Here is a 27962-nt window from a genome sequence, read left to right on the forward strand (position 1 = left end):
AGTGGACAAGTGATGTGAGAAGATATTTTTAGTAATGGAACAGTATTTAAAGACACGCTTTTAGAGCAGCAGATTCTTTATTATGTGACTTTAAAAATAAGGCAGAAATAATTTCTACCATCAGTGACATGCAGTTGTCATGTAATACCATGACATAGCGAGTGGATGAAATAAGTTCCGATTTGCTGCATTTTCTATGCAGGCAGATGTATCTACAGATATAAAAGATGTATCCTAGCTTATCATTTTTATTGAAATGGTTTTTAAAGACTTTTCCACCAAGGAAAAATTACTAACAATTATTCCACTGAAAGGTGCAACTTGTGGTGAGGATGTGTTTAACAGGTATAAGAACTTTACCAACAGCATTCATTTACTTGTTTATACACTTGTCTCAATAACTACTGAAGGCGCTTTGGCTCTGACAGGTTGTGACACTGGACTTATCACACATTGCAAAAGTGACTATGACTTTCCATATTTTCTTTCCCACCACTGCATTAATTGGATGATGATGTTTGGTTTTAGCTTTAATGTTTTTAATGGATATTACAACTATACTAAATGAATTAAATCTCGACTTAAAAGGCAAGGAAAAATTGATCTTCCATATGACAAGTTCCATAAATGCCCTTAAGAAAAATTAAATCTACTTATATCCAAACTTGAGGACAACAACTTAACTGAATTTCCAAACATGCGATCACAATTAAAAATTTCAGCTGTTACTAATTATGACAATAATAGATGCACAGAACAAATTAAAAGTGCAATTTTGGAGTTCGAGCAATGTTTTACAAGATTTCAACAAACTTGAAAGCATGGGTGCTGGCAGCATGGTGCAAGGTGGTGCAAGTGCACCACTTTGGATGTCAAAGTAATAAATAATTTTTAATATTCTTATTAATTTATTGAAACATTCAAACAATACAAATTCTACAAAAAAAACTAAAATATTAATTCAAATAATTTATTAAAACAAGGACAAAATTAAAATAACTCTTGCAAAACAGAATTAGATCCTATTAATTTTCGTCATTATATTTAAATAAAAATTGCAATCTATATAAATCAGTCAAATTTGACTTAATTAAGATATCGCATGTATTTGAAAATATGTTGAAAAAAACCATTTATTCCCACATGCACCACCTTAGACTGGGCAGATAGCACAGTGGTATTGTCACTGTCCTCCCCACACCGAGTGGAAAAGGCCCAGATTCGTATCCTGTCAATGACAACAGGAACATTTATGGGCTTTTTTCACTCCGTGGCCGAGTTAGTCGGTCTCTGGCGTAGATAGTATGGTTTTTTGGTTCAGCAAAATAGACAAATCCACTAGAAAATACACGCAATTTACAGACACGATACACATGAGTATATGTAATAACTTAACACGTGACCCTAATGTAATACAGTAGAACATCGATTATCCAAACCAATTGGAACCAAGGTTGGTTCGGTTAATCAAATAGTTTGGATAATCAAACATACATGAGAATACCCACTTTATACGAAACAAAGTGCAATTAGATCTCCAATTAAATTATTGTACGCAAGGTTGTTGCTACTGTATTTTGAAGTATGAAGTACGTGTTATAAAAAACAATTGATTTAGGAAACGGTTTGAAAATAATAACAAACCGTTTCTTTTGAAGAAACAGTATATATTATATATTACGTTTATTTTGAACTTACCTAATTGTTTTTCATGTTTTCAACTATAAATCACTTTTTTTTTTTTTACATAAACAGAAATAAAGAAACACAAGTAATTGCACACAAATAAGAGTATATGAATCTTGGGAAGGTTTTTTTAAAAAAAATATGTAATCTTGAATTTTTCTTTGAACCACGCAATGTCTTTTTTTTATGGTGTGGTCTGTCATCCTCTTTAATAGCAATATCTACGTAGAACTGCATTCAGACAGTTGCTCACACCATGCTATTGCAGTTTCTAGCCAGTGAATGCCAAGGTGTGATCAGGCCTGCTCCTGCTTCATCATTAGAATCACCTTGGTTAAAGTCAGCACGTTCTTCATCCTGGACTAATGCAATAATTTCTTCTTCTGTTAAAATATGGATAACCAGGATCATCAGCATCATTGTTTAACCATGCCTCTGCATCATCTTGCCCACACTCAGAAAACCTGGGAATCCCTTGAAATAAAGTTACAATCTCACCTAAGTCTTCATTCAAATCTTGCACATGTGTGACCGTCTCTTCGGCAGCACCCCAAAGTTTATGCCATGCCTTTTTCAGATTTTCTTCTGACATGTTCCAGGCATCTGCTAACATGTAGCAACAATCCTTAATGTTGAGCTTCTTTGAAAACTCAACCACGCTTTCTTCATCTCCCTCTGGTAGCAGCAAGTGATGCAAGACTTGTTTTTTGTATATCTTTTTTAGTTTTTCTATAACACCATGATCCATTGACTGCAGAAGGGCTGTAATATTTGACAGTAAAAACCTGACAAAGAAGATCTTGTCTGAATTCATTTTTTCAAGAGTAGGGTAGGATGGTGCATTATTGATAATAAACAAAACTGTACCAGCATTATCACCTCTTCACACTTGGAATAAAATCTTGGCTAAACCAATCCAAAAAAATGTTGTAATTCATCCAAGCATTTTTCTGTCCCCTATATCGTACTGGTAGGCACTTTACACCTTTAAAGCATCTTGGATTTCCCAATCACCAATGATGGTAAAACATGCTGTCCACTTGCATTTGCATACACCATAACTGTAACATGCTGTTTGTTAGCTTTGAAATGAGAAGCAGCCATTTTACATTGTGATGCAAATGATTTAAGAGGGAGTGACTTCCACTTAAGACCAGTTTCATTTTCATTGTAAACAGCCTTGGAAAACCTTCTTCCTCCGCCATTTTTAGAAAAGACTCTTTAAAAGCATCTGCTTCCGGACATCATCTGATAAAGCTTCCCCTTGAATTTCAGGCTCCCTTATATCGTGGCGAGATTTGAAAATTTTCAGCCATCCTGTACTGGCTTTAAATTCAGATGGGCTTTTAAAATTTTTATTCAATTGTAACACTTTTTTGCATAACAGAGTTCCAGAAACAGGTTTGCCTTGACTTCTCTTTTGTAGAAGAGAAGTCCAAGTCTTCTAATTTCTCATCAATGGCTTTTTTCATAATTTTTCTTTTTTTAGTGCCATGTTCCTTGACTAACTTTGAAGTAAACTTCAAAATTTCATTTTTTCCCTGCTCTTTATGTCAGATATGGTTGCTTTATCAATGTTAAAAATCTTAGCAAGAGTTACACCGGTTTCGCCCATTTCCAGTCTATTAATGATCGTTATCTTGTCTTCTATTGACAACACATTGCGGTTTCTTTTGCCTGTAGATGCCATTATTAACACAAAGGAACAGCAGTATTAAAATTAAAAAGCAAACCAACACAGTATTTCACTTCGAAATAGCCACAAACAAAAACTCGAACATTGAGCGATTAGAAACAAAATGCCTGAAATAACCTCACACTGCAGTGGCTCGCAGCAGACTGAGTGAAAGCTAACCGCTCCCCACCATACTCCCACATGGACAATGGTACAACAGACAGTAGTGCAACAGGGTCATGGGAGACTATCCTGAGTCCACACAGTAGTTAACTGTGTGGCCAACATTTGATTTTTAACTTCTGTAATGACAAATTAAGACTATTTCTATATTATACTGCAAATATATTTGAATAAATAATATATATAATCGGAAACAAATGCATCAAGGGGAAGGAGTAATATTTCAGCATAACAACCAGTACACTAAAAGTAGATACTGTAATTTGGGGGGGGGGGGGTTTTGGATAATTGATGGCTTAGATAATTGATGTTCTACTGTAGGTTTTTTTTTTTTTTTTTTGCACTGCCTTTCAAAATGTCTTGCCAGCACCCATGCTTGAAAGTGTGAATTTTATTTGTCTTATCCATTCAACACAAGTATACAAGTAGAAATGACTGCAGAAAAACCTTCATCTTTGTTTAAAATGGATAATATTTCACTTGATACAGGAATAATCACACTCTAAAATGATATCTACATTCAAGCGTTTGGGAGGAAAATTTCTAGAAATATTTATCAGAATACAAGTATCATAATTTGTGAAAATGTGCTGAAAATTTAATTGCATGTTTCAGTTTGACATATTTATGTAATTCAGCATTTTCACAGAAGAAAATTATAAAATCGAAATACTGAGCCATTTTGACAGATGAGCATTCAGATTCAAGTCTAAGAATTTGTCTCAAAAGTTACTTACCTCAAAGAAATCGTAGCTGAAATACAGGCAGAACATCAAATTCTAAATCTAAAGAAGCCCATGTAAGTTTGAAAATGCGAATTTTTTATGTTTTGATTATATTTATATATGTAATTTTTTGTATAATTAAACAATATATTATGTTTTTTGTATTTCACAGTTTGATACCTTTACAATTTAAAAAAAATTGCTAAATAAATGCACTCTAAAAAAAGTAGATCATAGTTAGGCATACATCGATAAAGTAGATTTGTTTTTGTAAGTACTATTGGGCACATCTAGTGTACTAGATATGAATGGTCAAACTGTTGAAGTTCCCCCTCAGGTTACAAGAAAATTAAATTAGTATTTTACATCTACATTCACACTTGAGGAATGTTTTAGCACAGGGGATGTTATGTTATTGTTATTTTTTGGTTTTTAGGAGCATTAGCAACTAAGGCCATATTGCTCTGGGGATATGCGGTGGTCATTCCCTGACCTTTCCGCATTCTCCATATTTGGTGGGCACGGGCTCGAACCCCGGTTTAATCAAGAAGCGTGTGCTACGCACTGCTGCTCCTGCCCACCTGGCTACAGAGGCGATGCATAAAGTATATCAAATTCTGACAGGGAGCTTAAACTAATCATTTAATAACAGGGAGCTCTCCTCTGTTATTAAATGATTTTTTAATAACAGAGGAGAGTGCAAGAGAAATTGTTGAAGTTAGACATAAACAAGTTAGTTAATATATGCAGAGCATTACATTTCAGGCAGAATAGCAAATAGTAATAATTAATGATGTATAACAAAAAAAAAAAAGAGCAAAAAGCAATGACTTTTATTTGCAAACTGAGAAAATTTTATTTATTTGTGCATCTGCTACAATGCTGTTTCATTTATTCAACCAGTACTTGGCAACAAATATAGCATCTATTGCTTCAACTGCAACATCCAGTATATGAATAGCCTATGTCAGTGGTTCTCAAACCTTTTCAGCAGGCCAATATTGATGAAAATATGATGATGGAAATTGTGGGTGGGCTGTATATTAGGTTAATACTGTGATATCACTGATATGTATTTACACTGCACAACATACATATTAAAAAACAACACTTCTCAATAAATTTTGATATAAAAACAGCTGTGGGCTGGAAATGGCCCGCAGGCAACACTTTCTGAACCCCTGGCCTATGTGATATCTATAGTAATTTCCGGATTTCTTTTTATCTGATTTTAATGAAATTTGGAATGGCTCAACATATCCTTCTAAAAATGAAATATAAGCTTTCATGAAAATCTATCCACCAGGAGCCGATTTATTATATGTTGATGGATAGATAAAGAAATAATAATTGTTGAATTTCTTTTGGTCCAATTTTAATGAAATTTGGGATGTCTCCAAACTTTCTAAAAGGCCCAAATATAAATATCAATAAATATCATAAATCCCAAATATCATAAATCCACTGAAAGTTGAATTATTATATGATGACAAAAAAATTCTGTATATCTGTTAGCCTGATTTTAATGAAGATCAAATCTTTTTAAAACGTCCAATTTTTAAAATTTCATGAAAATCCATCCACTGGGTGTCAAGTTGTTATATGTGGGTGGATGGTCGGTTATGGTATAGACCATGAATTCCCAACCTTTTCTTCCTGCCAACCCCTTTAAAAAATGCATTTTTTCCTTGTTGACTCCCCCACCTCCATCCAAAAAAATACACACACTTTAATTTTAATGGACAGCTTTTAAGAAAAATCTCTTAATAATTAATTTTTTATTAAAAATTATAAAATAATTATAATACATAGGTAAGTAACAATATTATTATATAATTTACCCATTGACCACTTGCTATGTATCGATCCCCTCTTTCAAGACAACTGACCCATTGGAAAGCCCTAGTATAGACAATAGGTGCATTATGCGTATACACTAACGTGCCTAAAATAAGGTAACTGGGGTGGATGAGATCTATCTAGTTATATTAAGAGAGGCAGCAAAAGAGATAAGCAAACCTTTAGCCATAATTATGAAAGCATCCTTGGATTCAGAGGAGGTCCTATGTACTACAGATGTCTGAATGTACTTTTAACTTACTAAGATCAAAGAGCAACATGAATAATTACAGATTTGTTGGCTTGACTTCTGTTCTAGGAAAAATACTGGAGTCACTGGTTAAAGAAGTCATGTTGGACCATCTAGATAGAAATTAAATTGTACTGCAGTCATAGCATGGATTTATTATGTTTGTTATATCTTGTGTAACCAGTCTGTTTGGATTCCATGACACAGTTACAAAGGCATTGGATGCAAAAATAATTCTGACATCATATACTTGGATTTCAAAAAACGTTTTTGATAGTATTGCACATAAAAGAGTGTTGTACAAATTGAAGCAGTGGGGAATTAAGGACAAGTCACTGTTATGGATAAAGGGTAAGTGGGAAAAAACAGAGTGGTTATCAATGAGTATTGCTCTTCTTGGACTAATGTTATTAGAGGAGTCCCTGAGGGTTCAGCACTGGGTCTGTTGTCGTTTTCTGTTTTTATTAATGATATTGATGAAGGCACATCAGGCTAAATGTCTAAGTTTGCAGATGCTATAAGGGTTGGCATAGTAGTTAGTAATCAGGATATGCTACCGCAACAAGATCTGAAAAATTAGACAGATGGGCTGAGGTTTGAATTTTAACATTGACAAATGCAAGGTACTGCATAATGGGTAACAGTAATCTGAGGTTAACATACCAACTGTGTGATACCACACTCATTATAGTGGACAATGAATAAGATGTAATTGTGTCAGCCTGTCTGCATTTCTCAGAGAAATGCAGACAAGCTGTCAGGACAGCTCATGTCCTGATATATAGGACAGATACAGAAATTGTGCCGGCAGGGAGAAAGAGGTGATTATCCAAATTCATTTGTTTGTGGGCTTTATACGGCACAAGGGAAACAAGGCAATGGTTAGGTCACATCTTAAGTACTGCAATGTAGGTCTGGAAGTCTCATTTTAGGAAGGATAGAGATCTGTTGGAATGGGTGCAGAGAAGAGTAGTGAGATTAGTGAGGAAAGGAATGGGTGCTCTTGCCAAGAGGGATTTCAGTTCTGCAAATTACAGTATCTGGAGACTAGGCACATGCAAGGAGAGCTAGTCGAAATGTTAAGGCCTTTGATAATTGACTAAGCTGGTTGCTGGGGCCTCCTGTCTCTTGCTCAGATTACACAATGAGAGGGCATTTAAGATTAGGAAAGATGCCTTCAGGATAGATGTACATGAGACCTCCAGCCAGTGGGTACATGATTGGAGCAAACTTTCATTCATCTAGTGTTTTACAGGTGAGTAGTTGGAATAAATTCAAGGAGAAACTAGACAAACTATTAGAGGGCATGGACAGATGATACAGGAAGTGTTTTTTTTTTTTTTTTTTGCCTGATGTTTATAAGTTTCTTTCTTGCATCATTTGCTGCTGCTAATACTAATAAGCTTGATATGCTTTCAAACATTAATATGCTATTCTCTGGTCCATAGTGATTTTTATCTTCCCTAATGAATTTAGCAGGCATCAGTTTGTGAGCAAGATGCAGTTGATGCATCTCTTATGGCTTCATAAGAGAGTTCATCATAAGAAAAATTAAAAAAGTAATCACGATAAAAGATGGACATGCAAAGACATGTTGCAGTTACTTTTGTGTTTCAGTTAAGCAGTCATTTCATGTAGTGATTGTTGCAAGGACCGTGGATATGAATGATTTCATGTTAATATTTCATGTTTATAATATTTGTTACCTACACAGGCAGAATTAATAAATTGTTTTTTTTTGTAGATGTTGGCATAATTTATGTTGGAGTAATGCAAAGTTTTGTTCTAATTAATACCTCCATAAACTTAAATTTGGCAGAGATTAATTGTTTCACATTTCTGTTTTATGTTACCGACACTCTTCCAAAAATTTAAGTATTAATTATACTTAAATTTTATTCATTATAATTTTTAGGCAGTTATAAGACTACATTTCAAGTATGGAGACCTCATCTGAAAAAAGACATGAGCTTCTTGAAAGGGTCCAAAGAGGGCAGCTTGAATGGTGAGATCGGCAGAAGGATGACTATATGAGAAAAGACTCCGATTATGTGGGCTACAGAGCTTGGCAACCAAGCACCTCACAGGTGACCTGATTGGGGTTTACAAGGCTCTGAGAGAGATTAGTAAAATGAATGAAGGTGGGATTTTCACTGTTATAAAGAATTCCAGAACTAGGGGTCATAAATTCAAATTACAGTGCTTGAGGTTTGATAAGATTTTAGGAAGTTTTCTTTGAGCCAACAAGTCGTTGACTGCAGGAACAAGTTTTCCTTACAGGTAGTTGAGGTTGACAGTTTGAATAAATTCAAAGGTCAACTGGATACGTACCTGTGTGAGGAGGGAAGCATATAATTTGTTTTCTTATCTACTTGGTTCTTTATTTATTTATTTTTTTTTTTGCAGTGCAGCAAAAGCCTGTGGCTTCCTTGCACTATATGGCAAACACTATTACTGTTACTATTTTTAAAGTTTTCAATTATTATTAAAAAAAAAAATGAAGAACTGAAATTAATAAGCATTGCAATCCACTGGTAAAAGGTTAAGTATTAGTACACTAAAAACACAATTAAAAAAAACCAAATACTTTTTTCTTCAAATATTAAAGTTAAAATCTGGGCTTGTCTGGCTACCAATATTAAGCATCTTATAAAAAGATGCAGTACTGCTGCCAGGTTGATGTCTTACAATTTTTCAGATATGGATGATGGAGACCTAGCAATAATTTGGATAAAAAACTGACAGATGAATCTTTGAATTTAAGTGATATTAATGGCAAAGAACTTTTTGAAGAGTTAAGAATTATTCAAGATCAGGAAGGCATGATCTTGTAGTATTTAGCAGCGGTAAAAGATATTTTGGAAAACACTGATACGGATTATATAATGAATGAATTTTTAATAACTAAAGAACAAAAAGTTAATCTGTAAAACTATGCTTACAAGTAATGATATTTTTATGTAAAATCACAGCATTTTTTGTGTGATGTTTTATTAGTATCTTATTGTATGTTAAGTTATTTTGAAATTAAAAAAAAAAGGTGTTTTGTGTTTCATTTATTATGTGAAAGGGTGAATTTTTACATTTACATGTAGTCACATGTAACCCTAGGAAGGGTTATATGTGACTGCATAAAATGGGGAATAACATTATTAGCTAATAGCAAATAATGAATTTTTTCTGCAGTTTTGGATGAAATGATAAAATTCATATAAAAAATAACTGTTAAAATTCAGTTAGTAAATTTAAAATTTCATAAATAGTGTAGCCTTGTTTTTTTCTTTTTATTAGTTACAAGAAAATATTTAAATAATCTTGATATATCCTGCTTTAATTCTAGAAACCATGATCCAGATAGAAGTGATACGCCACTTCTACATGACCAGCCAGTCACTCCTGAGAAAGATGTTGACTGCCAGTGGGACTGGTATACAAGTAGCAGTCAAGACAATAGTCAAACTCGGTGAGATTTCTTTGTCATATAGATTTTATATTTTGCATTCAGGTTTTATGAGCTATTTAGAATAATCTAGTAGATATAGAGTCCATAATGCACATAAGCTGAAATGTTAGAAGCAGTAGTTTAAGTACATGGAAACCACATGCACACATACACTTAAATAGAAAATTTGGGGATTCACAAAAAAATTGTGGATATTCTGAGCCACTCATTTGTCATATGTAATGCAGAAACTTTTTTAAAAAATAAGCTTTTTTTTATACTGTTGGATAGCTACCCATTGAAAAGAGTAGTTGACAGCTTTATTACTATAGTAGCCAAGTGACAGTGCTCATTTAAAATTGGGCTGTGTATATTCTGCAACAGTAACAAACAACATATATATCTGCAACTACATATGCTATCTCAGAGTTACAGCCAGTGTTTTTTAAATAATTGGTTTCTAGATTTTATGTAATGCTGCCTCTCCACGTGGTACAACTCCATGCTTCAGGCTGATTAAAATGACATTCAGTATTTTATTTAATTCATCTACAGTGCAACCTCAATATAACACAGGTGTCAGAGGAAAACTTTAACACCAGTGTTATAAGAAAAGCATGTTATAATAGAATTTACCCAGTTTTTTGCTAGTTTTTGAATGTAAATACACAATGACCAAAAGACCACCTGTTAACAAATGTTTTATATAAGCAGATTTTGTTTTATGTTTTTTTATTATTATTATTATTCTATTTTGCTCAGTGGGGAAAGTGAGTAAGCACAATGCTGATGGATTCATCTTCAGTGCAACCTAAATATAACACAGGTGTCAGAGACTTTAACACCAGTGTTATAAGAAAAGCACGTTATAACAGAAAATAAAATTTTTCCCAGTTTTTGACTGTAAATACACAATGACAAAAACTCACCTGTTAACAAGTGTTTTTTATAAGCAGATTTTGTTTTGCATGTTTTTTTTTTATTTATTATTGTTATTCTATTTTGCTCAGTGGGAGAAGTGAGTAAGCACAATGCTGATGGAATCTTTCTTGCTAAGATTATGCACGTGAAAATACATAAATTCAAATTGAAGAAGGATGGTTGCAGGATACTGTGCCAAAATTTGTTTTCAGCCGGTGGGGGTAATTGACTATTGGAACAAACGTCCATGTGGTGTTGTAGAAATGGGTAGTTTGAATAAATTTAAGGAAGAACTTAACAAACTGTTAGAGGAGATGAACAGGTGATGTAGGAAGTGTTTTTTGTCATTGTTGTTTATTATTTTTTTTATTTTATTATTAGCCATGTGGTGCAAGCCTGAGGCTGCACCGGCCAGAAAAATAATTTCCAAGTTACCCTGAGAGAGAGAGTGAGAGAGAAGAATGATGGACCCTGGGTGTGCCAAGCCCATACTCACCAGATGTGAGCCCTGTTGTTGATGTGGTATAATCTTGCTTTCTTGCACCATTTGCTACTACTAATACTAAATCAGTAATCAAATGAAATTTTTGACCAAAGATGGTAGAAATACTAAAGAAATCCATGAAAGAATGGCTAGAGTGTTTGGAGAGGTATCACCAAGTTGTGCTACTGTTGCAAGATGGTTGGCAGCATTCAAAAGTGGACAGAAATCAGTTGGTGATCCATGTTAGTCCATCTGAAGCAGTCAATCTTGAGATAATTGCCATTGTTGAAGAAAAGATTTCAGAAAACAGAAGAATTAAAGTGAATTTAAAAAAAAGTACTTAAAATTTCCCATGGAAACATTTTAACAATATATGAGCATTTGTAATGAGTTTGTGCAAAATGAATTCCCAGAACCTCTTCATTCATAACAAACATCAGAGGTGGAGAGAGAATATAAAATTAATTCTTGCTAATACAGATAGACTGGTGGTGAAACTTGACTACATTTTCATGATCTTGAATTCAAATTAAAAAGCATGTGGTGAAAGCACAAAGGATCTTCAGCCCTAAAATATATTTGAATGAAATCATCTGCTGGAAAAGTGTTGGCCTCAGTTTTCTGGGACACAAAGGGATTGTTGTTAATTGATTACCTTGTACTCAAAATCACAATAACAAGGAATATTATGCTAGCAATTCAGAACAAAGACAAGGAAAGTTGTGTCATTGGGTTTTGCTTCTCTATGGCAGTGTGTACCCTTGCACAAAGTCTGGGTTGCACAGGCTAAAATTTGCAAATGTGGATTTGAACAATTAAACCCACATATAGTCCCAAGTAACTGTTATTTGTTATATGGCCTCAAGTCACTATTATTTGCTAAGAAACTCCAAGTCTCATTTTTGTGGAATGCCTTTTAAAGATGATGAGCTAAAAGTAGCTGTGAAAGCCTGGTTTTGTGCCCAACCTGAAGAATTTTTTTAAGGATTAAACTCTTTACAGATTAAATGTTCAATAAGTGTATTAAATTTCAGTATTCACACTGAAAAAAAAAAAAAAAAAAAAAAAAACAGAATTGGGGTGTTTTTTTTTTTTTTTTTTTTTTTTACCTGTCTTTTATACTGTTCGCAGAGCTTTTTGACTACCTCTCACAGTTCAGCAAAGTTACCCTATGCTGAAAATCAATGTGATTAAAATATAAAATGCAAAGCTAGACCTATTATATACTGATGTATTAACATTGACTTGGAAAATCATTTGCACTTCAGATATTTTAAGGTGGAATACCAAATTTTTGTACAAAATTAAAATGAAAAAGCTTAGATACTGTTTTATGACATTGACAGCTATAAATATTAGGTCTCTTCTTTTTGTGCAGTGTATTAACCTTGCTGTCCTTTCAGTTCTGTCTTCTTCTTCTTCTCTTCAGTGTATCAGTCTATCAAATGGTTTGCCCCTTTGATGAGCTATCTCCATTTCTCCCGGTCTAGGTGTTTCACTTCTGTATAGCTTTGAAGCCTGGTTTCCTTCAGAATTGTATTTATGATGGTGCTTCTTGGTCTTCTTTGTTTTCTTTTTCCCAGTATTTTGCCTTCCAGCACATCCAGTAACATCCCTCTATGCCTCATGGTGTGTCCGATCCACTGTAGCCATTGTCTTCTGATTCTTCTTAGCAATTCTCTTTCTTCTGCTACACGTTGTAAAACCATGTTATTACTCATTTTTTCTGTCCAGCTAATCTTTTCCATTCTTCGCCAGCACATCACAAAAGCCTCTGGTTTTTTCAGGTTGGTTTTGTTTAATGTCCATGTTTCTGCTGAATACAAAGCAATTGACCAAATATATGTTTTCATAATTCTTTTTCTTAGGTCTAGCGACATATTTCTTTGGCTTAGTAAATAGATTTTACCTATAAATGCTTGTTTTGCCAATGCAATTCTTGAACCAATTTCACTGTGGCAAGATGAATCTTGCGTTATAATCTGTCCTAGATATTTGAATTTTGTTACTTGTTCTATTTTTTCTCCATCAGTTTCAATATGAAATTGTTTTGGCTTTTTACTTATCATCATCATCATCTTTGTTTTATTAGTGTTAATCTTCATTTCATATTTCTTCACTTTCTTAGTTAACTGTTTTAGCATATTGGATAACATTGCACTTCAGATAATGCAAGGATTATCTGATCATCTGCAAACTTTATTGTGCTAAGTTTTCTTCCGTCTATCTGTATACCTAACTTTTTACCATCAAATGCTTCTTTGACTATTAATTCTACAAATATATTAAATAAACCTGGGGAAAGCAGGCACCCTTGCCTCACTCCTCTCCCTATTTTTGCTGTTTCTTCTTTTGCTGTTTCTGTCAATTCTCTATTTAACCTGATGATGGTCTTTTGTCTTTTATACAAGTCAAATATTAGCCTAATTAATCTTTGTGGACATTCCATGTTTTCTAGTAGAGGAAAAAGCTAATTCCAAATTACCATGTCAAATGCTTTTGCATAGTCAATAACGATACAAAGTTCGAAGTTCAGAAAAGTCTGTTGGATGTCCAACAGACTTCTTCTGAAGTCACTGCTACCCTAGTCCACACACTACCACTTCACGAGCACCACCACCTGGAATTTGGCAAAGTAACACTCCCCAGATCACAAGCACACATACAGATTCCTGCCATTGTTTATCATTCTTTCGCCTAAGAATCTTAAAGTTCCTATTGCTTCTCTTGTAGATAAATTCTTTCTGAGCCCACATTGTGTATCCTCTAAAAAGCGTTCAATATAGGATTCTATTTGTATTTTTATGATTTTTAAGAGAATTTTTGATGCATATGATATGAGGCTGATGGTTCTGTAGTCTTTGCATTTGGTTGGTGCAGATTTTTTTGGTATTGGTACTATGATGGTTGTACAATGTTCTGGCCATAGTGAAGCATATAGTGAAGTTCTTCCTTCACTATGTGCTTTCACAATCAATTTAAAATAGTGATTGCTTGACTTGATCTCCACTGTCCTTTATTAATTTTGCTGTAATATTATCTATACCAGGAGCTTTGTTGTTAGGAAGTAACTTTAAAGCTAGCTCAAATTCTTCTTTTAATATTTGATCTTGTTTTAAGTTTTGTTGTTCTCCTTTCTCATCATATTTCCAAGTGTAACTACATGGTTCCATGTATAAATCCTCTATATACTTTCTCCACGTCTCTTGTTGTTCTTTTGCATTGAGAATGGCATTATCTTTTTCATTCCTGATTGCTCTGGAGTGAATTCCATTACATTTTCTTGTAGGCCCTATCTGTTCATCCATACTGTATTGTTCTGTCCACCATTTATCTTTTGCTTTTCTTCATTCTCTATTAATTTCATTCTTGAGAGCACGGTAATTATTTTTCCCATCTTTTGTTTTCATATTTTTGAAGATTCTTCTTTGATCCATCATTTGAAGAATGTCTTCTGTTATCCATGGTTTTCTTTTTGCCTTGTTTCCATTTCCAGAAATTTATGAGCTGCTTTGTTTATAGTTTCTTTAATGTTATTCCACATCTGGTCAATATTGTTTATCATACTTTCCTTATTTACCTCATTATAGCTGTTTGTAGTATTCTGGAACAGTATTCTTATTTCTTCATTCTTTAGTTTTTCTAGGTTCTATTTATTATTTATTTTCTTTCCATTAATATTTTTTAGCTTTAGTTCTGTTATCATTTTCACCATTGAATGGTCACTGTCCACATCTGCTCCTGGAAAAGACATGGCTTTTTTTACCTGCTTGCGGTATCTTTGTTTCATCAGAATGTAGTCTAACTGATATCTACGAGAATCTCCAGGATTTTTCCACGTATAACCTACGCTGGCTACTACAAATCTTTCTTGACTACAGAAATCAATTAGTCATTGTCCCCTCAAATTTCTTGCTCCTAGCCCAAAATCTCCAGCAATAGTTCTGTATGACCCAAAATAAGTTTTTCAAGTTCCTTATAGTTCCTCATATTTTTCATATTAATCTGATTTTTACCCAATATTTTATGATTTTATATGTATCTAAATAATTATTATATGAATGAATATTTTATTTGCATTTTTTTGTTATGTAAATTAAAAATTATTGATACATTTTGATAAGTACTGCCCAGTGTGCAAATGTAGCAACGTGTCATGTATTAGTAACAGAGCACTGGCTGTTGAACCATACAGATAACTCTGGCAAGGTGTGTATGTAACTTTTTGCAGCGAAGGTAAAGAAAGCCAACACGAGAACGACGAGAAACGTCGGATAACTTATGCGGAAAATTAGTTTCCCGATACGGCACTGTAGCGCTGCTCACTCGGTAAACAGACGGTAGGTGTTAACTGTCTGGAGAAAAGTTGAGAACAATATATTGATTGACAGGTAGGCATGGCAAGCGATGTGCTGATTGGTGTGCAAACACAACACACGATAACATCAGTTTATATCACTTTAGTAGCACTCAGAAGCACTAATGGTAACTTGCCCTAATGAACGCTTTCCATAATGGTGAAAAAAGGTCAGGTTACCTCCACTTGAATCCCATGGGAGCTTGAAAGGTTAGGTTACCCCTCCCGAAGTGGAGAGGGTAACCTAACCTTTTTCTTTAGAATCACAGTCATATTTAGAAATACATTCATAAAAAAATAATTTTTTTTTTACTGTATTTTTATTTTCTTGTTCAATAATATACCCTAATAGTGAAAAAAGGCCAGGTTACCTCCACTTGAATCCCATGGGAGCTTGAACCCCTCCCAAAATGGAGGGGTAACCTAATCTTTTTTCTTTAGAATCATGGCCCATAAATTGTTTATTAACAAAATATTAATTTTTTATTATTGTACTTTTATTTTTAAAGACACTCCTGCGGATACACACGTATCATAACGTTAATCAACACCTCAATAGCTATTCACTATATATATATATTATGTGAGGTAAAAGTTATGCTAAATAAGCAGCGCCTGTGCCGCCATCTATTCTTTTCCTATCTATTATATAAGCTGGTTAAGCTTGCATTATGTCAGTGGTGTGGCTCTGATCAAGAGTGCTGTCTGTTCTATAGATTATTTTTTGCTGCATAAGGACCACCGCCATGCAAATCCTCTGCATTGGTTGATCTATCGGAGAATGGAGGGGTGGTTTGGTTCTTCGATATTTCTGCCTTTGCGGTGATTTGTATGACGATTGAAATGCAGCGATTCCATGACGATTATTGGCCTCGTGGTCCTCTGTCGATATGGGGCATGATGGTCAGTCTATCATTTTGATCTATTATTTTGATATTTTAGTTTTTCGTAGTTTCTTTAACCTTTTTTGGTGATATTTCACGTCTTTTGGAACTGGTACCTACGAGGGGGGTACCGCTAAATTATTTATAATTGGCATTATTTTAAATTTACATTTTTTATTAATTGGGTTTAATGACTTAATTGACTAAATTATATAGGGGATTATCGACTACCTTTTGGTCCTATTATCTCTACTTTCCCTTCCCTGTTTATTTTATATTATTTTGCGTTTTGTTTCGCTCTGTATTATTGCCGTACTACTGGCTGATGTTTTTATTTTAAATATCATATTTATTTTATTTTAATTATCAGATATATATACATATATATATATATAAATAAAGAATCTTTCTTTCTTTTCCTATTATTTCCTAACCTAATGTTTAAGGTTAGGTTATGAAATATAACAAAAAATAAAGAAACCTTTTCCTTTTTTTTCGTAACCAAACCTAAATCAACAATATAGTAAAAACACTCATGAACTCCAAAAATCTGCTTTTAATAATGAGAAAAAAAAACAATGAAGAACATAAAAATGAACGGAATGAAACTTTTTATTAATTTGTTTTTATCAAAAAATCAACTAACGTTTTATTTTCCTTACAAATTTCTTCCATCTTTAAAAGATTCATTGCTACTATTACCTGTTTACCGTTCATCACAAAACTATCATGCACCATTCTTTACTCATAAATACACATCATGATGCCAACCAATAACTGCACAGCACAGTAGCTTGTCATCTGTCGTGCCGACCACCAATCACTTCATCATTTGCCACGCCTACCTGTCAATCAATATATCCTTCTCGATTTCGGCTCCAAACCGATAACACCTACCATCTGTTTACCGAGCGAGCAGTGCTAGAGTCCGGTGTCGGGAAACTAATTTTCTGTGTAAGTTATCCGACGTTTCTCGCCGTTCTCGTGTTGGCTTTCTTTAACTTAGCCCTTTTTGCAAGTCTGTTTATAAATTGAAATCTCTAAGACATTGATTCATTTTGTATTTTTCTAGCAAACCGTTAGGGTGCCTTCCTTTCCTTGAGTGTAAATGATAAATATGGCTTCTTGTAAACATCTGATTCAATCAAGTGATTGTCAGATTAACATTTAATTGAATTTTATTTGAGAGTTAAGAGGAAATATGACTCATATAAGTGGTAAAAATGAACATAAATTTTGATAAAGATGCTGTCATGAAAACCTGTTCCACTACCTTGGTCTGTTCTGTGTAAAGACAAAAAAATAATTTGGAAATTAGTGAGGTAGATTTTCCAACAAGATTTGCTTCCAAGTTTGTGATCTCAAAATTGCTTTTGAGGCACTATTTGTCCTTTCACTTAAAGGCAGTTTGGAAGTGATTTTTGTAAATTATTTTAAGCTTTGGAAGTGATAAACATTGAAATGAAAGAGTCTGTCTATGGCAAAGAATAGGAAAATTTAGACTGTTACTTTACAAGGCTATATTAGTGTATTGCTGGAATTTTCAAATAATTTGGAGAATTGATGAAAGTTAAGAGATCTGGAATTTGGATGTCAAATTTTTTTCCACAGTGCTTGAAAACTTTTACATTGCCACATGTCTCATTGTTTCATGGATATTACACTCTGATAATAAAATTCTACCCAAATTAAGAGAGAGGAAAGATTAATAAACTTGCCCAATCAAGAACTAGAAGATTGGGCAGCTGAGAGCTGCCCACATCAATGCCAAAGCTTGCACTTGAACATCTGGAAACACAACAGCAATCCCCAAGGCAGAATGAACTGGTTCCACAGGAACTAGTTGTTGTAGGTGACTATATTGTGCAAAGAGGATAGGTGGAACAGGACCAGGGTATTTCTGACTGGAATAAAAGTTGATGACGTTATAGAGCAGATATCATCTTTTAAGGGCACAAAAGGTGATATTGTCGTACATGTTGATACCAATGATTTCAGGAGTAGGAGAATGGCAAAATTACTTAACAAGTACAGGTCAATATTGAAAAAAAGCCACGAGTTATGGTTGAATTTGAAAGTGTCTGCAATTCTGTCCAGACACAATAGGAGGAGGTATATGATGAAAGCCTTATCAATCAATTTGGCTATGGAGAGCTTGTGCAAGGCTCATGGGGTAGAATTTATCTCAGCCTGATCTGTGCTTGTTGACAGGAGAGACTGTTTCTACAGGGATGGGATACACTTAAATAGAAAGTGTGCAAGAATATTTGCTGATGCTATCGAGGCAGTGTTAGATGGGTAGGAAAACTGCTAGCTTTGGGGATTCACGGACTAATATGTTAACAGTAGCCGCTGGAAGAGGTGAAAGTGATTCTTGTACTGCTTCTATTGGAATGAGCAGCAGCCTGAAAAACAAGGGATTTCAGAGACTGCTGGCAGGCATTGCAAGTAAATGCATGGGCTGTGTTAGGGTAGCTAAGAATAAGAACAGGTGCATGTATAATTGCATGTACACCAATACTAGGAGTTTAGTAGATGAATTTGAGGTGTTGGTCAAAACATCAAAGGCAGATATTGTTGGGATATCAGACGTGGTGTCATGCAGATATAAGGAATGCAGAATTGGAATTTGGGGAGTACAATGTATACAGAAAGGATAGACAGGATAAGAAGGGTTATGATATTAGTTAAGAAACATAAAATTTTAGGAAGTTCAGCCAGTTGACATGGGTGGACAGTGCTGTGTTGAGTCAGTTTGGTGTGACATAAGCACTGGGAAAGCAAAATTGAGAGTAGGAGTGTGTTATAGGCCTAAAGACTCTGATGAATATAATGAACAACTGTACAGAGAAATAAAGTGAGCCAGTAAATCAGATTGTCTATTAATGGGGATTTTAACTTCCCAGATATTGACTGGAATTTGTGAGTTGGACACTCACACACTAGCAAGGCGTTTATGGATTTATTGGATGATTGTTTTCTACAGCAGCATGTTTGGGAAGCAACCAGAGGGAGTAATACTCTTGATCTGATTATCAGTAGTGATCTTCATGCATTACGAATTTGTAGATAAAGGAACCACTAGGTGGCAGTGATTACAGTGTGCTGATGTGGGAGTTACTGAAAGAGGTAATTACCATCAGCAGTAATGGGAAGGGTTTTTGGTTTTGTAAAGGTGACTACGGTGGCCTTAAACAGTTTTTACATTCTATACAGTGGGACCAACTGATGATGTTACCAACAGCAAATTCTAAACGGGAAGCATTCAAAGAAGTAATTTCGGAAGCTACTATGCTTTTCATACCAACTAAGAATTATTGTCCTTAGTTGGTATGAAATTATTGCCACATGTCTCATTAGACATGTGGCAGAGAAATAAAATGCATGGGATACATATAGATTAACAAGTGACACAGAAGCCTATTGTGGCCTGTAATCAAGTCACAAAGGAGGTTAGAAAGGAAAGGCAGATTAGGAGAAATCTTTGGCAAAGGACACAAAGAAAAACAGCAAAGAGTTCTTTACTTATGTAAACTATAGAAGGAAGGGGATGAATCAGATTGGTTCACTTGCTATCCATGGTTCAACTGTCGATGATTCCGCTGAGGTAGCTAACAAACTGAATGAGTATTTTGCATCAACATTTACATGAGGAGTTATTCAGGGAAAGGAATGCCAGAGGTGTATTAAACTCTGACGGTGAGCTAAATGATTTTGTAATAACTGAGAGCAAAGTGGAGCAGGCATTCTCAAAAATAAACATAAGACAACCACCTGGAGTGGATGGGATCTATCCAGTTATATTAAAGGAGGCAGCAAAGGAAATAAGCAAACCATTAGTCATAATTATGAGAACTTCCTTGGACTCAGGGGAGGTACCCATGGACTGGACATGTGCAAATGTGACCCCAATTTACAAAGAAGGATCAAAGGGTGACAGAAGTAATTACACTTCGGGGAAATTAATGGAGGACTGATTAAAGAAGCACTGCAGGAACATCTAGACAAGACTTGAGTTATAGTCCAGACACAGCATGGGTTTCTTAAGGGGATGTCTTGTCTGACCAATTTGATTGGATACTACGATGCGGTCACAAAGCAACTGGATGCAAAGAATAATTTTGATATCATATACTTGGATATTAGAAAAGCTTTTGATATTGTTGCAAGACTGCTGTACAAATTGGTGCAGTGTTGCATTAAGGGCAAGTTGCTGCTATGGATAAAGGAATGGGTGTGTGGGAGAAGACAGAGAGTGGTAATCAATGGGCACTGCTCTTCATGGACTAATGTCATTAGCAGAGGCCCCCAGGGTTCAGTGTTGGGTCCATTGTTGTTTTCTGTATTTATTAATGATATTGATGAAGGTAAAAGTAAAGTGCAGCCATTATCAACCCACTGCAGGATGGAAGCCTCCTCAACAATTCATGCTGAGGGAAATGGACCATAATCCGCCACGCTGGTCCAGTGCGGGTTGGCAGATCGACCGTATTCAGCAGTCAGGGGCTTGAACCCCGGTCTATTCAAAGAGCGTGTGCTACTGCACTCCCGCTCCTGCCCACTCGGCTACGGAGAAGGTATATCATGCTTAATGTCTAAGTTTGCAGACGACTTCAAGGTTGGCAGGGTCGTTAATGATACTAATGACAGTACGCTACTGCAACAGGATCTACAAAAGTCAAGCAGATGGGCTGTGAGAGGTGGCAACTGAAGTTTAACATTGACAAATTTAAGTACTGCATATGGGTAACAGTAACCCAAGAATAACATATCAACTGTGTTGTACTACACTCAGGGTGGTCGAGTATGAAAAGGACCTGGGAGTAATTGTGCATTCAGATATGAAGTTTTCTGAGCAGTGGAGACAGTCTGCAAGAGCAGCTCATGGTGTCTTGTCAATGATATACAGGAATTTTTGTAGCATGGATAAGGAGGTGATTATCCTCTTGTATAAGGCAGTGGTCAGGCCACACCTTGAGTACTGTATACAGGTCTGGAGGCCTCGTTTTAGGATGTACAGCTGTGCGAATAAGTACAGAGAAGGAAACAAGATTAGTGAACGGAACAAAGGGTTGTTCTTACGAAAAAAGATTTAAGTTTTGAAAATTAGTGTCTGGAGACTAGGCACCTGCGAGGTGATCTGATCGAGGTGTATAATGCTTTCAATGGTTTCAGCAAATTCATTGCTGATGGGATTCTTCCTCTTGCCCAGATTAATTGCCTTAGGGGACATAAATTAAAATTGATGAAGGACACTTATAGAAGAGATGTGCGGAAATTTGCCTTTAGCCAGTGGGTGGTTGATTGCTGGAACAAACTTCCATCTGTCATTGCAGAAGTTGATAGCTTTAATAAATTCAATGCAGCACTAGACAAACATTTGGAGCAAATGGATGGGTGAAATAGGATTTTTTTTTTTTTTTCGCTGATGCTGTATAAGGTTGCTTTTTTTCGTCATATGCCTCGACTAATGCCAATGCTAAATGGATGGAAATTCTACCTAAATTATACTTTTCGTGTGAAAATGTTACTGTTGACAAGAAGGAACTTGGCTTTAGAAATGAAGATCACGTCAAGCAACTTATAGTGAGTAAACCTGCTAAATATTGGATGAAGATGGCCATTGCATGATAGCAAAGCACATGATGCAAGAAGGCACAAAGGCACATGATGCGAGAAAGCAAGCTTATATAGCATCAGCCAAAAAAAACACACCCTTCTCATTTCACCCATCCACTCGCTCCAAGTGTTTGTCTAGTTCTGCCTTGAATCTATTTAAGCTATCAACTTCTACAACGACAGATGGAAGTTTGTTCCAGCAATCAACTACCTGCTGGCTAAAGGCAAACTTCCGCACTATCCTACAACTGTTTTCCTCAATTTGAATTTATCCCCTCTCAGGCGATTATTCTGAGCAAGAGGAAGAATTCCATCCGCATTCAGCATGTTCTTAATGTTCATTTATCTGCAGATTCAATTAAGAATCTGCAGATAAATGAACCACTAGGTGGAAGTGATCACAGTGTGTTGAAGTGGGATTTACTCAAGGAGGTAACTACCATCAGAGGTAAAGGGAAGGATTTTTGTTTTCGTAAAGGCGACTATGATGGTCTGAGACAGTATTTAAATTCTATACAGTGGGACCAACTGATGATGTTACCAACAGCAAACTCAAAATGGGAAGCATTCAAGGAACTAATCTTGGAAGCTACCAGGCTTTACATACCAACTAAGAAATATTGTTCAAGGTTTAGGCCTAAATGGTTGTCAGATGAACTAATGAGACATGTGGCAGAGAAGAAAAATGCATGGAATACATACAAATTAATGGTCGACATGGAAGCCTATGATAGATATAAGTTGGTCTGTAACCAAGTCACAAAGGAGATTAGGCAGGCAAAGGCAGACTACGAAAAATCCTTGGCAAAGGATGTAAAGAAAAACAGAAAAGAGTTCTTTACCTATTTAAACTCAAGAAGGAAAGGGATGAATCAGATTGGTCCACTGGATATTGATGGTTCAACAGTTGAGGATCCTGCTCAGGTGGCTAACAATCTAAACGAGTATTTTGCATCTACATTCACGCATGAGGAGTTATTCAGGAAGGAGAATGACGTAGGTAAAGTAGACATTGGCAGTGAGCTAGATGATTTTGTAATAACTGAGAGGAAAGTGGAGGAGAGATTGTTGAGGATAAACATAAAAAAGGCACCTGGGGTGGATGGGATCTGTCCAGTTATATTAAAGGAGGCAGCAAAGGAAGTAAGCAAACCCCTAGCCATAATTATGAGAGCTTCTTTGGACTCAGGGGAGGTACCCATAGACTGGAGATGTGCAAATGTAACCCCAATTCACAAAGGAGGATCAAAGGCTGACACAAGTAATTATAGACCTGTTAGTTTAACTTCTGTTCCAGGAAAATTAATGGAGGCACTGGTTAAAGAAGCACTGCAGGATCATCTAGACAAGAATTCAGTTATAGCTCAGACGCAGCATGGTTTTGTTAAGGGCAGGTCTTGCCTGAACAATTTGATTGGATACTATGATGTAGTCACAAAAGAACTGGATGCAGGGAATAACTTTGATATTATATATTTGGATCTTAGAAAGGCTTTTGATACTGTTGCACATGGAAGACTGCTGCACAAATTGGAGCAGTGTGGCATTGGAGGCAAATTGCTGCTATGGATAAGGGGATGGTTGAGTGGCAGAAGACAGAGAGTGGTAATCAATGGACACTGCTCAACGTGGACTAATGTTATTAGTGGAGTTCCTCAGAGTTCAGTGTTGGGTCCGTTGTTGTTTTCGGTGTTTATGAATGATATTGATGATAGTATATCAAGTTTAATGTCCAAGTTTGCAGATGATACAAAGGTTGGCAAGGTTGTTAAGGACACTACTGACGCTATGCTGCTGCAACAGGATCTGGAAAGGTTGAACAGATGGGCTGAGAGGTGGCAAATGAAGTTTAACATTGACAAATGTAAAGTACTACATATGGGAAACAGTAACCCCAGAGCAACGTATCAACTCTGCGGTACTACACTGACAGTGGTGGAGAATGAAAAGGACCTGGGGGTAATTGTGCAGGCAGATATGAAGTTCTCTGAGCAATGCAGACGAGCTGCAAGAATAGCTCATGGTGTCTTGTCAATGATATACAGGAATTTTTCTAGCAGGGATAAGGAGGTGATTATTCCCTTGTATAAGGCAATGGTTAGGCCACATCTTGAGTACTGTATACAGGTCTGGAAGCCTCATTTCAAGAAGGATGTAGAGCTGCTGGAATGGGTACAGAGAAGGGCAACAAGATTAGTGAATGGAACAAAGGGTTAAGTTTTGCAAATTACAGAGTCTGGAGACTAGGCACCGGCGAGGTGATCTGATAGAGGTGTATAAGGCTTTGAATGGTTTGAGCATGCTCAATGCCAATGGGATTCCTCCTCTTGCTCAGAATAATCACCTCAGAGGGCATAAATTCAAATTGAGGAAGGACGGATGTCGGATAGATGTGCGGAAATTTGCCTTTGGCCAGCGGGTGGTTGGTTGGTGGAACCGACTTCCATCATTTGTTGTTGAAGTTAATAGCCTAAACAAATTTAAGGCTCAACTGGACAGGTATTTCGAACGAACAGAGGGATGAAATGGGAGTGGTGTTTTTTTTTTTTTTTTTTTTTTGGCTGATGCTGAATAAGCTTGCTTTCTTGCATCATATGCCTCTACTAATGCTAATGCTAATGTTCAAACCATTCAAGGCTTTATACACCTCAATCAGATTACCTCGCAGGTGCCTAGTCTCTGGTCACTGTAACTTGCAAAACTTAAGCCTTTCTTTGTAAGAGCAACCCTTTGTTCCATTCACTAATCTTATTGCAAGTTACAGTGCCCGAGTTGAGACCACGCCTCCGTAGCCAGGTGGGAAGGAGCAGCAGTGCATGTAGCACACACTTCTTGATTATACCGGGGTTCGAGCCCATCACCACCAAATATGGAGGATGCGGAAAGGTCAGGGAATGACCACCGCATATCCCAGAGCAATATGGCCTTAGTTGCTAATGCTCCTAAAAACCAAAATAACAACAACCGACTTGAGGCCTCCAAACTTGTATACGGTACTCAAGGTGTGGCCTGACCATTGCCTTATACAAGAGGATAATCACCTCCTTATTCCTGCTTGAAAACTTCCTGTATATTATTGACAAGACACCATGAGCTACTCTTGCAGACCGTCTGCACTGCTCAGAAAACTTCATATCTGTCTGCACGATTACCGTCAGGTCCTTTTCACTCTCTATCACTGTCCGTGTAGTACCACACAGTTGATACGTTACTCTGGGGTTACTACTTCCCATATGCAGTACTTTACATTTGTCAATGTTAAACTTCAGTTGCCACCTCTCAGCCCCCCTGCTCAACTTTTCTAGATCCTGTTGCAGCAGCATACTGTCATTAGTATCATTAAGAGCCCTGCCGACCTTGGTATCATCTGCAAACGTGGACATTAAGCCTGATATACTATCATCAATATCATTAATAAATACCGAAAACAACAATGGACCCAACACATGGGAAAGAACCTAGTAAAGCTAGAGAAATATCAAGCATATGGATAGTTTGGGACGTATGAGGTAATTTAGGATAAAAATTACACACAATGAATTTTTATGTCCCAGTCACTTGATTTGGTTCCTTTTGAAATGGAACACTAGATTATGATTGGAATAGAAAAAATAAGTCTGAATATCTGCAGCAAGTAATGAGCAAAGAAGTGATTCTTACTAAGTTTTTTATTTAAAAAATAGTAGTAAATTATATTCCAAGCAAATAAAAATGTAATTCTTATAAGTACATTACAAGGATAGTGTTATAATTAGCAGAGATGATAAAAACCTTGCAATGTTTTGACTACAATTCAAAGGGAGTGATTGATACATTTTATTAGATTGTAGAAATCTCATTTGCTTAGTGGGTTGTCTAATACACATATTGAAAATCAAGTTGCTGACCTGTAATAGAATTTACAATGTCCTTGATGATTCTGCTTAGAATGCATTTGTTTTGTGATCAAATGCATTTTTGAGTTTATATTTATTTTTTGTGAAAAAAGATAAATATAAACTCAAAAATAAGAATAGGGTATTACAACCCATGGAATAAGGAAACCTACTCCGTAGCCTAGTGGTCAGGCGCGTGGGTGCATAAGTACACGTGCCTTGAGTGACCTGGGTTCAAGCCCGTGACTGCTGAATATGGTGCTGTTTCTTGTATTGTGTGTATCTTGTAAACTCCTCTGACCGTTTGGTCGTCCCGGAGTATAAACAGAAAATTTATTTATTTTATTTATTTATTTACTCTACTGTAAACAAAATACGAGAATGTACTGTTAAGTAGGAAACATACTGTTAGGGGCACAAATTCAAACATGCTTGCTATAAGTTTCACTCTTCTAAAAATGATAAAAAAAAACAAATATTATTTGTTCGGTCTGTAAGAAATATCTTTGTAAGATGTATCTACCTTTTATTGCCCAAACAGCAAAAAAAAAAAAAAAAAAAAAAACCCAATTAATATGAGTATTATTAAATAATGAATTTTGTTCAATTTTGTATTACTTAGGAGTATTAGAAACATGTGTACTGCTTTCCTTGAATTTAATAAGTATTAACAAGATTAAACTTTATTTTTTAGAAAAAACATGTACTGCAAGTAAACTAACTAAAATCTTGGTTTGTTTTTTAAATAAAAAAAACTTAAGATTAATACATTATTTAATTTTTTTTATTTAAAACAAAAGTTTTAAAAAAATAACTATGTTGATTAAATTCAATTTATTATATTATAAAATAACCAGTTTTAAATATTGGATCATACTGATTTGAATGGTACAAGTGTATAGTAAATTTGAACAGAACAATAGGGTTAAATATAGTTTAATCAATACATAAGTTCCCAAAAAGTGATTTTATATAATTTACTTTGTTGTAGACGATCTTCTTCTTCTGATTGGATGACAGATGAATGGGAGCAGGATTCTTTGGCAAGTAACACAAATCTTAAGGGAGCCAAAATACCTATTAAATCTAAATGGTCACCACAGCCACCACGTACAAGAGAAAATAGATCCCCTCTTTTGACGCGAGGAAAGAAGAATCAGGAAAGTGAAAGATTGCTTATTGACTTTGGAGATGATGAAGTTTCATGTGGAGGAAGTGGGGCAACAGTGGAAGAATGGGATGAGGATGATGGAGATGGAATGTGGAGTGGAATGGAAGCACACTGTAAGGGCTATCAGAAAATCAGTTCGGGTAGTGAGTAGTGAAAGAAAAGATTGTTATTATAACATATCACAAAAACTAAAGTTAATTAACCTAATTTTAATTTCCACATATAATTTATCTGTTAATTGTTCTATGATACCTTGAGTTCTAACTTGGATCACTTTGAATACAAATATTTCACTTTTACTTTTAAAATAAAGCTCTTATAAATTGCTTATATTTTTAGCAATTTCATTGAAAAATTCATAATTATTTTGCATCATAGCATATATATACGATTATGGAAAAAAAGACTTTGAGGGTGATTGTTTTAAAAAAATTAATGCTAAATGCTGTTTTGTAATGCTACTATTAGTAGTTGCAAAAGAAATGAATGTTAAATGCAGCTACTGATTACATGTAATAACTGAACTGTGAAATTGTTCTGATTATCTATTTTAAAAAAACTTATAATCGCCATTCATAACACAACGAAAAGCTAAACTTAAAGCAGATAAAGATTTTACAATGACTCATAGTAAATAGGCTGCAAGTTTATTGCTATTAAAATTTCATCATAAATGAATTGTTTAACAGTTTTACTATTATTGGGCAAGACAGCTATCATTAGTAGGCAGACCCCTTGAGTTCAATTGGTTGGTTGACAAATACCTTTGTTTTTTTTCTTGACACCTAATTTGCTTATATTTTTTCAGGTATGATGTTATCGATTATAATAATTATTATATTATTATGTAT

General features: G+C 35.3%; 1 protein-coding gene across 1 annotated transcript; it reads left to right on the top strand.

Moving 5' to 3' along the window:
* The first annotated feature begins 256 nt into the window (after window positions 1-256).
* LOC150081001 (uncharacterized) lies at window positions 257-27262 on the top strand. The gene is made up of 3 exons (XM_090380882.1): window positions 257-345; window positions 9699-9821; window positions 26932-27262. The coding sequence occupies exons 1-3, from the start codon at window positions 257-259 to the stop codon at window positions 27260-27262; spliced, it is 543 nt and encodes a 180-aa protein (XP_090237008.1).
* The last annotated feature ends 700 nt before the right edge of the window (window positions 27263-27962 follow it).

Source organism: Mastigoproctus giganteus, chromosome 9 (genome assembly GCF_048544385.1).
Source record: "Mastigoproctus giganteus isolate SK-2022 chromosome 9, ASM4854438v1, whole genome shotgun sequence".
Taxonomy (NCBI): domain Eukaryota; kingdom Metazoa; phylum Arthropoda; class Arachnida; order Uropygi; family Thelyphonidae; genus Mastigoproctus; species Mastigoproctus giganteus.